A 15,820-nucleotide genomic window follows, 5' to 3' on the forward strand; every position below is an offset into this window, starting at 1 on the left:
GTATCTATAGATTGTGATCAAGATATTGATTACTTTCTGTCCCATTGATATTCAGAGCGGAACATGCGAATGATCCAGATCCAGGACAACATCTCGGAACAGAAGAACTTAAAAGACAAGCTGGAGAGCGAGCAAGAAAAACTGCACGTGGAGTACAACAAGGTGAGCAACACTACCCAGCGGATGTGTCGTTTCGGCTGCATGACATTTGATATTGTATTAAAATTAGCAGACTCAAAAAAAAGAATGTGTTTCTCGAAGTATTTTGCTTGGTTATCTTTCAGGTGCATTATTTTCAGTTATTTATATTTTGAAGAGGGCTTTGATTTAGTTTCTTTATTATATTTAAAGTCAGTCAAATCTGTAAAATATATTTAAATGCAAAAAAACAAGGATTTAAGGGATCACTAAAGTTGTGAATTGTGAAAGTTCATCCTTCACGGAACCAGATGTCTTGCAATGAAGCTTTGCAAATGGCCAACTGTCAGACCGATGCAGTGGTCAATGTCTGGGGGGGATTAGTCTGCCGACCGGGAGATAGATGCGCACTTTCTCGGGGAGAGGGGGGGGGCACTGCGTCGATTCGGGTCTTAGAAGGAAGTGTGGCCAGGCTCATCGTTGGAGCACAGCCACTTGATCCAAGGTGAAAGGCCCATTATAAAACACAATTCTTCTTCATTTGGTAACTCTTTGACCAGCCTTGGTTTCTTAGGGACTATGTTCAGCTCAGCTTAGTATCACCACACTAGAAATGGCCTTACCGTGCTGCGTGACCTCTGAAGAGTCTGCCCCTCCATCTGTCAACATGAGGAAGGGAACACAGCAGCCGAGTAGGAGTCACAGGAGTTAATGTTGCGTTCAGTCTGCCATGCGTGTTAAGCGTTATTAATGGAGTGTGTGTTGCTAATTGCACTGCCTGAGTTCTTACATGACTTAGGCCTTGAAAAGAATGACATTACAAGTCCGGCTTTGACCGATGTGTATTACTACCGCCCGGTGCAAAGTCGACTTTGTGATACTGGGCTCAACTCTTGCAGATCACCTGACAATGCAGAAGTTTCTTTAAACCTGCAATCAGGTTTCAGCTTTCTATCTGTTATGCTATTATTAAATTAATATTCAGAATCTATCTGTATCTCTATTTGTGTCTCTTTGTCTCTCTCATTCCCTGTTTTTCTTTTTTTCTTTTTTTTTTTAACCCTAATGGAGGGAATTCTTACTGAAATGCTTTTGATGAGACGTATCAAAATAACTTGGACTTAAGAGCCTATGATAAAAATGACAGACACCAACATGCTTTGCAAATGGGAAAACCTGCAAAGTCTGCAGAGTATCAACTACTTGTTCTCCCCGCTGTACTACTAATATTACTAAACAACTGCTTTCTACTGCTATTATTTATTTCAGCTTTCAGCATTCCAAAGCATTTTCTGCAGGAAATACGTTTTCCAGTTGTTATTTCAGGTTATGATCCGATCTGCATATGTGACTGGGTGCGTCCTCACGTTGTCCCCTCTCTCCTGTCGCAGCTCTGCGAGTCCCTGAAGGAGCTGCTCAACGTGAACGGGGAGCTGCGGAGTGAAGGCCAGGCCATATGGACTCTTCTGGGGGGCATTCTGGGCCAGGTACCACCACCATCACACACCCCTCCCCCTGCCTTCTTCTACCCTGTTTCCCACGCATATATTAGCTGTTTGGAGACTGACCTTTTTAGCTTATCTGTGATGTGTGATGAAGAGTTAATCAGATCGGGACTAGCAGCCTGCATGGCCAACAACAGTGGGACATAACCAGGCTTTCTGAAAAACTCCTAACTGATTGACCTGTCATTTGTCATGAAGTCCGACCAGAGGAATTAATAGCCGTCTCCCACTCCTCGTTTCTATGGTAACCAATTGTAAAGATTTGCCACAATGGCTGATGGATTCTAAATGAACTGCAATCTACAAAGGGGGAGGGGAATTCAGGTGTAGTGAATACATAGTGAAACCCCTATGAATAGTGTTCCATGGAATAGAGAATCTTCCATCCCCAGTCTGATATGACCAACAGCAATCTCCGGAGGCTTCCGACTACCTCTGTTCCCGTACAGTTTTTGGTATCTCGCGGGGTATGTTCATAATTTTACAACTGTATGTGATTGGCTGCACATTGAAAAGTAACTCCGCCCAGTCTAGTCATCGTGCCTTCCGTCCACGCCAGGCATTTTATTAACCATCATAAGTGGCTCTATATGGTGACCGAATCCGAGATTCCCTCACTCATCACACCCCAAATCCCCCACTGACTGAGGTAAAAGGTAATTGACATACAAGAGTTTGGGATCCCTGTTCTGAGTTAAACATTTGTTTTAGGACCTTTAGGATAAAACACAAGGACTGAAGGAAAATGTCATTGCAATGTCATTACATACGACAGGATTCTTTTCCCATAATGTCTGACAGTGATCGTATCATGATTGACGTACAGCTTACAGCAGTTTATGTCTAGTGCCAAGCCGACTCCCCTTCATAAATTATCCAATGAATTAAGTCACATTGGGAATTTACCATACTTTTAATATATACCAATTTAACGAGTGAAAGCTGAAGCTTGAAGCTGTCGCCCCTGCTGATTTTTCTCTGCTGATTTTCCTCTTCAGTTCCCATTTGGAAAGGTTTGTCTCACGGCAATATAGCATACACTCGATATACATGCTTATGGTGTCTTTTTTTAAATTTCATATTATTTCAAATCCAGCCGGGATTAATACATTACCTTTTGTTGTCCATAGCATTCCATAGGCAGCACTTTCTAGTTAATCATCAGTCACTAGTGTGTTTACCTTTTAAGATCAGAGGAACACTGTTCCTTTACCAAAAACAATTATTCACTATTTCTACTGTGGTGCCTGGTACTTCTTCTGGGTTTTATGTATATAAGTCCCAGCAAAAGCAATAAAAAGTCGTATTAAAAGTATGGTCTTGGAGAGTCTGACCCGTGTAGATAAATGGTGGAATGATGCTAATGCGTTTGTTAGGCAGCAAAATGGACAGGAACTAGGAGACTGGAAGTGAATCTGCAACGACCACCATAAATCACCTAATTATGAACACGTAGAATTTAAGTAGCAACATCAGTCACAGCAGTGCATGCTTTTGTGTCATCTATCTGACACATTTTCATCTCCTATTTGTCATCATGCCTGGGCATTTGCCGAAATTATTAATGTCCTCAACCAGGACTCGCATCCCTCTTCCAGTTCACAGTGAGAGCTTTTGTTCCTGATGCTCTAGGCAACTTCACAAGCGAACACTCACGAGACATTTTCCACCACCCACTTTAAAACGCAACGAGGAACAAACAGCCACTGGGCCGCAGATATTATAAAAGGGATTAGTGTTACAGTGTAGTCCAGTTTAGTGTCTGTAAACAGAAAAATAATTGCCAGCCTGACCTGAAAGCAGATATGCATGGTCTATTAGCAACTGGTGTAATTCAACAGTGAAGGGCCTTTAATTAAATTCATTTTATTTGTATAGCCCAAAATCCAAATGAAGTTTGCCTTCAGAGGGCTTTATAGTTGGCACAGGGTACGCATCCTCGCCACGCCACGTCACGGAGGGCCTCACATCCGAACATAAATCACCTTTAAACTGGGAAATATAAAGGAGGAAGTCTTCGAGGGATCCCTCCTATGTTTCTCTCCCTATAAGGATGGATAAATGTGTGATAGATATCATGAGTACAAATTAGTACTGAATACTGAGTATTGAAATTAAAACATTGCCGATCCAAATGCTAACATTTTACATAAAATGCCAGCAGTCATAGCAGCAGCAGTAGTAGTACTACTACTAATGATAATCCAAAATGATCAGAACTTGATGATCATATATGGCGGCAAATCATTGTCAAAATTCGAAAGCGCAAATCAGGTTCATGTGCGCGTAAATCAAACATTCATGAACAAAAGTCCATCTCGCGTGAGATAATTGCTCGCTCACAGAACGTGAACTGGGGTTGTAGCTGCAGCTACAACGTTTTATTTCAACGTTTCGACTTTCTATCCCTTTTCTCTAGTGCGGAAATGGGCTTTTATAGTTCTGTGAATGCTTAACTCCAGCCAATCCAAAGACAGGGTTTGTAACCAACTAGATGACCACGGCGACTGGCTCCGCCCCCTTACTGTCAAAAAGAACAGAACAGCGAGCGCCCAGAAAACACCTTCGAGATGTGCCTCGCAAGCAAGGAAGTTCACGTTCCGCGAGCGAGCAAATGTCTTGACTTTTTCACTCCAAATTGAAGTTACCGCCAACACTGGATTATTAAAGGTATTAACCTATGTGCTTCGGCACAATCTACGGTCTTAATCAGATCAGGTCGTAGTCATAAAAGTTTGAGGTGTTCATCAGACGTCCACATGATTTGCCACAATGTGGTTTGTTTAAGAAAATCAAACTGCACCCAGCCAAATTTGTATAATAGATTATTCCACATTGGCTCAATTTTGGAAAAAAAAAACCTGGTATGTCGTATGGCTTATTTTTTAAATTTTATTCCAGACTTTCTAGGGGGGGCAGGGCGTCCCCCTTCTTCGAAACACTGATATTGTTAGCACCAATGTGGCTTCTTTAGTTTCTGTAGCTGGGATTCTGCTATACCTGCTACACTGGGATCAATGTTGACCTTAACATTGCTGCTTCGTTGTAAAAACCAAATATAACAAAAATATACTTCAATTCAATTGAGTTAAGATGATCCCATTGTGGGGCAAAGGCACTAACCCAAAGAATGTACGGATTGGATCATCATCCTGGCTGCTGTTTCGTGCCTCACCTTGCTATTCAACATCTCACTTTGTTTGTGTGCCCGGGTGTTTTTACCCACCATTTACAACCCGTCTGATAAGGCGCGTTAACCATGTTGGCGCTGCTCTGTAGGAGGTCGGAGGTAGACTGCAGTCCAGGTTGAGGAGATAGCCCCGGCAGGTCCTGTTACGCTCGCCCTGCTCCCCTCCCCCTCCATCTATCAGGCCTCCCTGCGGGGACGCTCCCTCGCCGCTGCAGGCGGAGCAAGCGCGCCCAGATTAGAGCTTCCTCAGGGGAAGCCTTGTCTGTTTAGTGACAAACTGGGTCCCTACGAGATAAGTTTTCTAATTAACCCGCGTGGCAGCAATGCAGCGGGGATACACGGCAGAATGCTGCTGCTTTCCACCTGGCACATACAAGAGGTTCCCGTCGACTCCGCCGGGAGGGAACTTTGACTCAAAAGCAGGTGGTCATTAAAGTGTCACTTGTGGATAATACAACTCCAACTTTAGTAGGACCAGTCTACAATTTTACTTTTCACTCTAAATCATTTTTAGCCACTCACCACATTAGATGATAAACAGTTTTCTCCTTTTCTGTATCAACAGCATGGACTCTTCCAGAAAATGATTTGACAAAGAGAGCACTTTGTATGAAGAGTATGATGAAACACAAAAAAAAACACTATCACTCGAAGTGACAAGATTGCACATTAGAACCAATTTAAGGCGCCGCCACTTTTGGAAAAATGGGGAGAACTAAATGTGATGTTAATCTATTCAATCTCAGCTTTATTGTACTGCGGAGCTCTTGTGGTGTACATTGACCGTACATGCCTTTTAAATAAAAGATTTGAATAATTCCTTCACCACTTAGTATCTAATGTGGAGTCCACACCACACCGAGGATGTAAGTGTCGCACACTTCGATACCAGAAGGCGTGCATACGTTTTGTAGAACCGTGTTACTTCTCTGAAGGGACAGCAATAGATGCACAAGCTGCAAGCGCTTTAGGTCCACTAAATAATGAAAGATTTGCACCTATCTTAGGCACACATAACACACATTTTGTTGAAATTCATCCACTTCAATTGTGTAGATCCAAAGAGTTTTATTTGAGGGCTGGGGGGGGTCGTCAACTGGCCGGCCCCTTTGTCACCTTTTTCTACCTCATTCACTCTCGCAGCAATCTGCCCACTCACACAGCTTTCATTGTCACTATACTGGCTTTGTTGTTATCGGGGAATGATACAGCCAGGAGACCGGATTAGGTTAATCCAAGGAAACACTGACAAGGACACGAAGTGCGAAGATTGGCCACCCTAAAAACACACGCTGTATTTAGAAGTCCTGACTTCCTCTCCCGGTAAAGGCAGTGCTAATACTTGTAATCCCAAAGACAAATGGAGCAGTTGAGGGTCAGGTCCTGATGACATCACAGAAACGTATAGAAGCAGTTCTACGGTTATTGCCTGTTTCCGGTGTGGCTGTAGTTGCTGTGTCTGTGGATCCGTAGACCCCTCCTCTGCTTTCAGCTCTCTGCACACCTGGAGGTGGTCTGCCTGTCACTCACACCAAGCTTGAAGCTGCCTGTCTTCTGCCATTTCGCTACCCAGCTGTCCTCGCCACTGCTCACCGACATCCCACCATCAAATGATGAGCGTGGGCATTCATAAACTATTCTCGTTTCCCTTTAGCTCACAGCCGATGGTCTTCACTGATGGACAAATGTCGATGTCTTTGGGAAGCTATTTGACAAAACATTCGTAAAACAAACATATTTGACATTCCTCATAGTCCGTTACTCTTACACTTTCTAGTCTGTGTTGCTACTTTTATACAGTCTTTCACCCCTTTCACCCGCCTGAAAGGACTGAGATACAAAATCCGTGCAACGTTCCTGCACACTGCTGTTTAGGTCTACTGAATCAAGCAAGCAAGGACCCCTGAGCTGACTGGAGCTCCCAACATTAACCTCCCCAAAACATTTCAGTTTTCATTTCATAAGTTGCTTTACAAATAGATCATTGCTAACCTCATTTTCCAAGTGTGAGCTCAGAGATACAGTGGGATGTCAAATCAATAGTTTATTTGTATTCTACTTTATCAAATTTTCTAAATTTGTTTTGAAAGCTCCACCACTTTGATTAGAATGACTTCCTTCAGTGTGGACACGGCACACCCAGAGGAAAGGGACCTTTTAAGCTCGGGACTGGCTCACTGATTTGGGAAGAAATGCTGCTGCCCATAGCCGTAACATCAAAACACGGGTGCCTCTTTTTTTTGGCAGAAATTGAACACCCCAGCTGTTCTGAAAGCCCCTAAAGAGAGGAAGCCCAGCAAGAAGGAGGGAGGATCCCCTGGGAAATCATCCAGCCTGCCAGCAATCCTCTACAGGTGAACACATTGTCCTGAGAGATGCTAACAACAAATAAGAAGGTTAAATGATAAAGTAAAGGAACCTGTATCGTACTGTAGATGCTCATTATCATCATTCTTTTTAGGCCATTTATATGATATTTTATGGTAAAACATACATGCCGCAAAATAAATCACTACTTTTTCTGCTCAACAATCAATAATTCTCACTCATTTCACTCGTTTCACTCGTTTTCCTGTAGTTGTGGAATCTGTAAGAAGAACCAGGACCAGCACCTGCTGGTGTTGTGTGACACCTGCAAGCTGTACTACCACCTGGGCTGCCTGGAGCCACCGCTCACACGCATGCCCAAGAAGACCAAGAACAGCTACTGGTGAGACACACGGGGGGTCAAGGACATATACAGGACATAATTGTCAGCTTGAGGAAGGCTACACCACTGAAGGTTCCTCAGGAGGAGCAGCCACACCTCAGTGTGCCGCTCCGTCGGCCCTCCCAACGCGCTGCCGTGCTTCTCCACGTGGTTGGACGTGACAGTGATAGACCACGGGGGGTGGTTATGGATGTGGACCACATCCATGGTCTTTCTTCAATAGGTGCAGCTGCAGAATAAACACTCGCTATACATTCAACTATAAAAGCAAACACTTTGACTGTTGCATGTGAGGGAACCGTAAACCCTTTGGCTGAATTCCACAATAGACATTCTCCATAATATTTAGTAAAACCCGTGTTTTACTTGCATTTGTTTTTGGGTTTTGTTTTGTTAAGAATAATATGGAATAAGATTATTATGAATTATCTGAATAATTTGCGAGTTCACAAACTTGTTTACTCTGGAGGCACCAATTGCTCAGAACAAAACAACATGTTCAAACACATCACGATAGCGTTATAGTTCACCCTCGCCTGATATTCATCTTTACTGTCTAGAGCTTGAACACATCATAAGGCCCAAACACTGCCGAAGGGGGCACTGCATTCCAACAGGGGGGTCTCGGTTTCACCATCCCTAACACACAGCCACAATGGAAGAAAACAAAAGAAAACAAAAGAAAAGCGACATGAGGACTTGACATGCGTTTGAAACCACGTCTCCGAGTGGCTTAAGTTACAAACAGGAGGGAGAGGGAGAGGGGGGGGGGGGGGGGGGGGGGGGAGAGAGAGAAAGGGGGGGAGAGAGAGATTTTTTTGATTTTTAGAAAACCTTTATTTTACATAAAAAACAATTACAGTCATTAGTCACTATGGCAGTGGCCCGTCTTCCCGCTCAGGATCCTCCTCCGCCGGTCGGACGCCTCACTCAGCCCCATTTCCTCCTTCCCTGGCGATCTTGAGGTTGATCTTCCGTAGTCGGAAGACCTCCCGCTGGGTGTAATCTGCAGCACCCTTCTTCGTGCAGCCGTGTTGAACGGAGCGAGCGAACTTCTCCAAGTCGGAGAAGTAGTCCTCCAGATCCACTCCTCTCTGATTCTTGGTGGCCAGCAGGAACCATTTCATCTGCCCCACCCCGTGCCTGCTGGTGACCGTCCCCCCTGAGGAGACGCTGTTTTCAGAGGCCCACCCTGAAGAGGACTCTGACTCCCCACCTCCCACCTTTCCTCTGCGCCCCCCCCTTTGCGAGAGACGCAGCATCAGAAAAAACAGCAAAAAGACGAGGGTGAGGGCACAAGGACGTTAGCTCCATTAGAAGCAGCGTTCTGTGAGGGACAGATAGTTTACTCTCCTATCATGCATCACAAGAACTCTTTTTCGGAATCAACCACATTGATATCTTAGAATTCTTCATGTGAAAGCGACCACACAGTTGCACATACAGAGCGCTCATGACAAAAGGTCCTTCCTCCTGTGATCTGTGTTCCTGAAGCATCCCCTTAAGAGGCCTTGAATTAGAGCAATTCAAAAAAGCAATTCTCAGACCTGCAAGAATCTTCTTTACTTTTCATAACCCTGACATCATAAAACATTTCCATGGAATGAATATAATTGGGGGAGGGCTGTACAGTTTTATTCTGTGTGCTAGCAGCAGCAACACACCTGTGTTTATTCCTTTTGGATGTGACATTTGAGGCCCGTCGGTGGCAGCGGGATTATCACATGACTGATGCTGAGATGGTAGAATGTCACTCTCTTCTCTTAGCTACTCCACCTCCTCATCTAGACGCAAAGTTTAGTCCCCCCCCCCCCCCGGCGTATGACTGGTTTTAGAATGCAGGACGTGTCCGTGTTTGTCTTACACAATCTGTCTGTGAGCACATTCCCTCATTGACAGAGAAAAAGGGACACTTTGAATGATAACGGTGTGTGGCTGCAGAGACGTACCCAATCACACGGAGGTGAACCTTCAAAGGCTGCTTTGCTCTTCTGTGCCAGTAAATACCAGCGTTATCTCATGGGATGGTGATATGTGATCCATCATCAGCACAAAAACGCACTCCACTCACACAATTCCCCTTACATATATGTATTATGTTCACCCACAATGCAATTGATGCTTTATTATTTTGTATAGACCTTTATGTTAAGTTCCTGGTTCAGCTCGTTGAGTTCCACCATCAGGATCAACAGACTCCAGCAAGTTTCTTCTAGCAGCTCACTTTACATTAACATTAGCGAATTAGCAGTGTAGCAGAGGATGATGGGAATGTTCTAAACCAGAGGGTGTGACGAGTGACGTATTGTGAGTATGGTGCTGGTTGATGGAAATAGCTAACAATTTGGCTTTATTTCTAAATACTGAAGTCAGAGAGTCAATGGGATTTATCTGATGGATGCCATCAAATAGTTATTTCATATATAACTATAAGTGACAGCCAGGAATCTAATGGTGGTGCTCAATTAAAAAGTCCAAATTAGATTTCTATCAACTATAAAATCCAATATCAATATACCGTAATTTCTACTTTACTGTAAACTAGCTCCATGTGTGTGATAATAACAAATCAATGCAGTTCAGTGAGAGGAGTCCTCTTCCTTCTGCTCAGGCAATGCTCAGAGTGTGACCAGGCCAGCAGTGACGAGGCCGACATCGCCATGGAGACGCTACCGGACGGCACCAAGAGGTCCAGGAGGCAGGTCAAAGGGCCGATCAAGTTCATCCCGCAGGAGATGTCGCCGGAGCCCAAGAAACATCAAGTGAGAGGACTTTAAAATTAGACCCCTTGAGTTGGACCCTGTGTCTCTGTTAGCCATCGACCAATCGGCATCGATAACTAACGATTCACTTCTGTCTTTATAGTTAAAGTGAGCTCTCATGAGCAGAGGATAAACCTCTGAAGCTAAAGTTAACGAATACTACGTCAGTGGAAAAGAATGTTATCACTTTTGAATTTGAGTACGAGAGCGGGAAGGAGAGAGCTTGGTGGGAAATAATGGAAATCCAAAGGCCGCTGTTCTGCGTCAGCAACTAGCCCAGTAACACGGTCTCCCCGATGTCACGCAGCACATTCCATTCACGTGTGTGTTTGTGTCTGCAAACAGCATTACCGTTTTGAACGACCCTTTGTAGTTGCCGTGACTCACATTCTGTCAAAAGAGCTTTTTATTGCCTGTTTGATAGCGATTGTTGGTCTCCAAACGTGCACCGGAGTTACACACTGTCGCACCTCATTTGTTTGACTTTAGGGATTTGGCCGACCTCTTATTCAATTTTGACTTCATAAATTATGACAAAGATGAGGCGACTGATGAATAATACATATTACCTCAGTAATGCCCTAGATAAATGTTCAAATGCTAAGCACTAGTGACCCGAGCGGAGGGTTGTGTAGATTTAAAAGCCCTTGTTTCATGTCACCTTCTAGCTCTTATCACCGTGCCACATAAAGAGCGCCGGTATGCGGTGTAACATCTTATGACAGCAGAGCGAGGGAACAGTCCCTCCCTCTAACCCTCACTGGATCCCACCTTATCGGTACCCAGCATGCTCTCTGATCCTGCAACACAAAGCAGCCTCCCCGCTCCCTCAACAAAACACTCCGGATTGCAATCTAACATATCGGTGGAGAGGCGGGGGTCGTCTTTCACGTCCTTTTTTGTTTTTCCACTGTCAGCGTGTGACCTGCTGCCGAGCACTTGAAACTTGGGGGAACTTTCCCGCTAGTGACCACAGACAGCAGAGTCGATTCCACCAGAAGCCTTCTGCCTCCGTTAGGGAGAAGAACAAAGGCAGGGCCTCCGCCTCTCCTGCGCTCTCTGCACTCTGTGTCTTAGTCCAGTCCGGGTTAATGTGTTCCTCTGTTCATGTTTGGAAATCCTGGGCCCAGACGTGTGCCGAGGACCCCGCCGGAGCTCTCGGGGGATTAAGCGGCTTTCTGATTTTTCCCCGCGGCCACTCGGGCGAGGCACTTCAGTGCAGCGTTTATCTTCAAATGCAAGGCGTGCTATGGCAGACGCTAAAAGGCGCTGCTTTGCATTTCTAATGCTTTTACCAAGGCGCCCAAGCATTGGCACTCCTCTAAAGCCACGTTTCAATCTATCAGGGCTCCCTAATCGACCTCCCGCTCGCCTCCGAGGCGTATGTGTGTGTGTGTGTGTGTGTGTGGGTGTGGGTGCTCCACCTGGATGAAGCTACGGGTGTTGTGCTGTTATTTACGGCATGTCGTTGAAGCTTTAAAGCCAGCCTGTGAGCTCATTTTCATTCAGCATGTATGTAATGTAGCAGCTGTATAAATTATTAGGTCTGCTAGAAATAGACCACCACGGACCCTCCTGCATCCAGATTGCGCTCCGTGCGAGGCCCAGTCTGTAGCACACAATAGTTCAGTGTGTTCAGTCCGACTCTACTTAATACTGAGCCTTTCTCACGGCTACAGCTGCCAGTCCCCTGTCCTTCGTGCTCCAATTAATGTGTTTCTGAGAGATAGTCACTCGATGCAAGTTGAACACGCTGGAAATGAAAGGACTTTGAATAGGAACACACGCTTTGTAACGGCGTCTTTTTATTTAAAAAAAAAAAACACCCAAAGGTTGTGTTGTCCCTGACCGTGTGTGCAGACCAGTGTTGGCCAGCAACGGGTGGTGTGAGGATGACTCTTTCCAAAGCTCTGACATCAGTTATTAAAACAAGGGTTGTGTGTTCACAACATCAGATAATATTTTAAAATAGAGCACCGGTGATACACCAGCTCCTCCCGAGAAGATTGCATTGTGGGTAGATTATTTGTAGTCATAATTGTTTTAGTCTTAGCTACGCTAATTCAAACCCGTTACAATTACATAGCGTTAAAAAGGAAGACAGGGAGAAGTGCTCTGCAGTTATGTGATGTAATGATTATTAGGGAGAAGTTTAAAGAGGGGTTTAGGGTTCCACAGGAGAACCGGTGGTGGCAATAAAATGCGCCTCATAATGAGACATGATTTACTGCTGCAGTGCAACATTAAAACCTCCAATACGCACATATCCCATTAATCAGTTGGAAATTATAAGAATTAAGTTAATATATCTAGTAACTACCACTGTCTACGCGCTGTTCATTTTCTATAATCCTGTGTGAAATGATTCATGCAAGTTAAAGACGCACTGATGTACTTAATTACAGAATTGATTTTGCACAGGACTTATAAACTGCCTGCAGTTTTAATTTGCTCACCTGAGCAGAGATTAGCCGTGCTGTGAGGCTGAGCCTTTTTCTTTTTTTACTGCTGAAACAGCTGCTGAGCTGCACTGGCTCTGCCCGGCCTCCTGAATGACTTTACAGTCACTACTTTAATGCACAAAGAACTAAATAATCTCCTTTGTTTGGCGGCGCGGTCGCGGGAGAAGCGGCGAAGGTCCACGGCAGCCAATTGGCAGCAGGGTTGCTGTTAGCGTTCTTAACGATAAGTGCCCCATCTGGCGAGTGTTGGCGAGCCAAAGGCGACAGATGGGATTGTTTTCACAATCTGTTTAAATATGTTGTCGATTTTTCTTCCCCTTTTTAAACGCTCACTTGCTAGCAAACAACAAGGGGATGTTTGACTTTTCTTCTTTCTTTCCATGCTCTGTTCAGTGTGCTGTGAGGAAGGAGCACGCTTTGGTTTAGTGCCGCGGCCCAGCGTGTTGCTGTGAGATGAAGAGATCGGTGCTCTGGGCCTCTAGAGGGCCAGAATTCCATTCAGCTCCTCAATTAAATTATGGACGTCTGTAGCTTCTCTGCTGTCACCTATCCCCGAGGGAAAGTCAATATTTAAGGGATGCAAAGTGGGCTGCGGCTCACACACACATACACCTCCCTTGTTGCTTCATGTTACGTGATATAGAATTGGTGGAAATGTGTCTGAAGTAGCTTAAAAGTCCTGTTTTTCTTTACAGGAATGAATGGGATTTTTTCTAAATACCCAAAGACGCTTTACATAAGGCAAAGGCAGACAGAACAAAACAAACGAAGATTTTTTTGTGTATTCATTTTAAATAATTTTTTAATCATATGTGATCTTAAGGAGGTTAAAATGTGAATAATACTTGCATTTTGACTTGGGAGTAAAAGAACCACATCAGGTTGTGATTGAAATGCTGAACTGAATCCACGCAGATGGAACTGGAGAGTTGTCATGTGTTTATTCTTTGAGCTGATTGTGTTTTGCAGAGAACCAGAGGGCAGAAGAGGAAGAGAGTTCCGATGAGTGAAGACAGAGAAGATAAAGCCGAGGTTGGTCCTTTTCCAAATGCCGATGACCTGTTTTCACCTCTGCTCTTTAGCTATGCTGACAATTGTTTGGGACCCCTCTAATCCTGGTATATTTCAGTTGTATTATTACTGACAATAAAAAAGAAGAGATCAGTTAACATATTTCTAAAACCTAATTGAACCATTTTATATATATAACATTTATATATATAAAAGTAAATAGATCCAACTAGACTTGAGCTACTTTGATTCTATACATTCCTGCCAATCTGGCATTATTCTTTATGACACGTACGGCGTTGTCCTTTAGAGATATTTGTGTATTTTTTGTGTCGACAAAGAAGCAGGAGGTGGATGTTATCTTTCAGAAATCCACAGAAATCAGTGATTCATTTTTTTCTATGAACAGAATGAAGGCCATCGAAGAATATGAAAAGAGTCACGTTACACAGTAGTTGCTCTTTGTCCAGGATTGTATTCTGGGAATTATGCTCCGGCGCTTTCCCCGTCCCTCCCCACTTTAACATTCCGTTAAACACCATCAAGCGCTCAAACCGCCCTGGATTCTAATAAGCTGTGTTTCCATAGGAACCGCTGCCACGGGAACGCCGACAACGGCAATCTGCAATGCAGAAGAAACCCAAAGCTGACGACACAAGGACCGAGTGCACAACCTGCAGTGGACCGGGCGACAACGAAAACCTCGTGAGGTGAGAGAGCGAGAGAGAGAAAGCTGGGGGGCGGGGCTATCAGACACGCTCTGTGTGTGTGTGTGTGTGTGTGTGTGTGTGTGTGTGTGTGTGTGTGTGTGGGGGTCGTATCCTCCTGATGATTAAAGTTCAGTCTTCATTAGGCCTGGCCGCCTGGGCTCTGAGAACGAGGGGGCCGAGGGTCCCTCATCCATGGGCCCCCTGCATTCACCTGCCACATACATTTGCACAGTTCATTAAGGCGTAATGAATAGCACAATTTATTCTGCTCCTTTCTTGGATTCCAGGTGTCAGGAATCTAATCAGCTGGATTTTTTTCCTTTGACATTGGAATCTTGTGAGAAAGCATATTAGAAAAAGAAAAAGAATAGATCACAGCAGACACGTGGTCAGAACGGGGTCATGTGATGAACGTCTTCCTTCATGTATTTCATCACTGTGGTGTTGTGTGATGGTACACAGTGACTTGAACATGTTGTGACTTCTGAATTCTTCTGTTGAAACATAACCAGTCGTGGCAGAAAGCTTTTATTTATTAATCCCACTTCTTGTCACAGTCACTATTCTTGTTTTAAAGCAAGATTATTTTTATATTCACCTCCCTTGATTCTGATCTCCTGCTTTATTTGTTTGTTATATACACATGAAACACGTACACCTATTTTTACCCGTGGTCTTCATAAATGAAAGAACTAAAACAAAATGTGACTTGTGAAAGAATGAAAATATGTGAAGACTTTACTTACTTTACTAGCTCTGGAGCAATAATCCATATACACTGACATTTTATAATTGAAACACATTCAAAAATGATGATTTCAGTGCTAAATACCATTTAAAGAAAGACACCTTTACTACCTTTATCTACTAGTTAGAGTTGACCCTATTCTATTCTTGTCTTTAGAACGTATGTCATTTCACAATAGTTATGCCAGAAATCCCCACTTAAGTGTCACACTAAACCTTCTAGTTGTGTCTCATTTCAATAACATGAAACAACTTGGCTTTATCCAGTGTTCAAATTTCTGGAAATAAATGGGAATTATTGCATAATTCCAATAACGTCCCACCACCCTGTGACATGGCATATTTATTATGACGATTTATTTTTCTATTTGAGAATAAGAATAAGAATTATATTTTTTTGTACCACTTTACACATCAGTATATATAACCGAAGCCAAGAAAAAACAAAAACAATGTTGAGTTACATTTTCACAATCCATGTAGTGACGTCTTATACTGAAAAATACAACATCTCCATGGCAAGAGCAGTGTGTTGGTGGCTGTGAAGCGTTGTGAGGGTGTGAGCTGTGCTGCCCTGACTCTTTC

General features: G+C 43.9%; 1 protein-coding gene across 2 annotated transcripts in view; it reads left to right on the forward strand.

Annotated features, from left to right (window-relative positions):
• Positions 1-15,820, forward strand: part of phf14 (PHD finger protein 14) — a 61,139-nt gene that overhangs the window by 15,848 nt on the left and 29,471 nt on the right. For both annotated transcript variants that reach the window (XM_078080686.1, XM_078080687.1), the window contains exons 10-16: positions 56-162; positions 1,530-1,625; positions 7,081-7,187; positions 7,412-7,543; positions 10,155-10,305; positions 13,737-13,799; positions 14,367-14,488. In XM_078080686.1, coding sequence (XP_077936812.1) covers positions 56-162; positions 1,530-1,625; positions 7,081-7,187; positions 7,412-7,543; positions 10,155-10,305; positions 13,737-13,799; positions 14,367-14,488 — 778 coding nt within the window. The remainder of the gene's footprint in view (positions 1-55; positions 163-1,529; positions 1,626-7,080; positions 7,188-7,411; positions 7,544-10,154; positions 10,306-13,736; positions 13,800-14,366; positions 14,489-15,820) is intronic.

Source organism: Gasterosteus aculeatus, chromosome 10, assembly GCF_964276395.1.
Source record: "Gasterosteus aculeatus chromosome 10, fGasAcu3.hap1.1, whole genome shotgun sequence".
Classification (NCBI taxonomy): Eukaryota; Metazoa; Chordata; class Actinopteri; order Perciformes; family Gasterosteidae; genus Gasterosteus; species Gasterosteus aculeatus.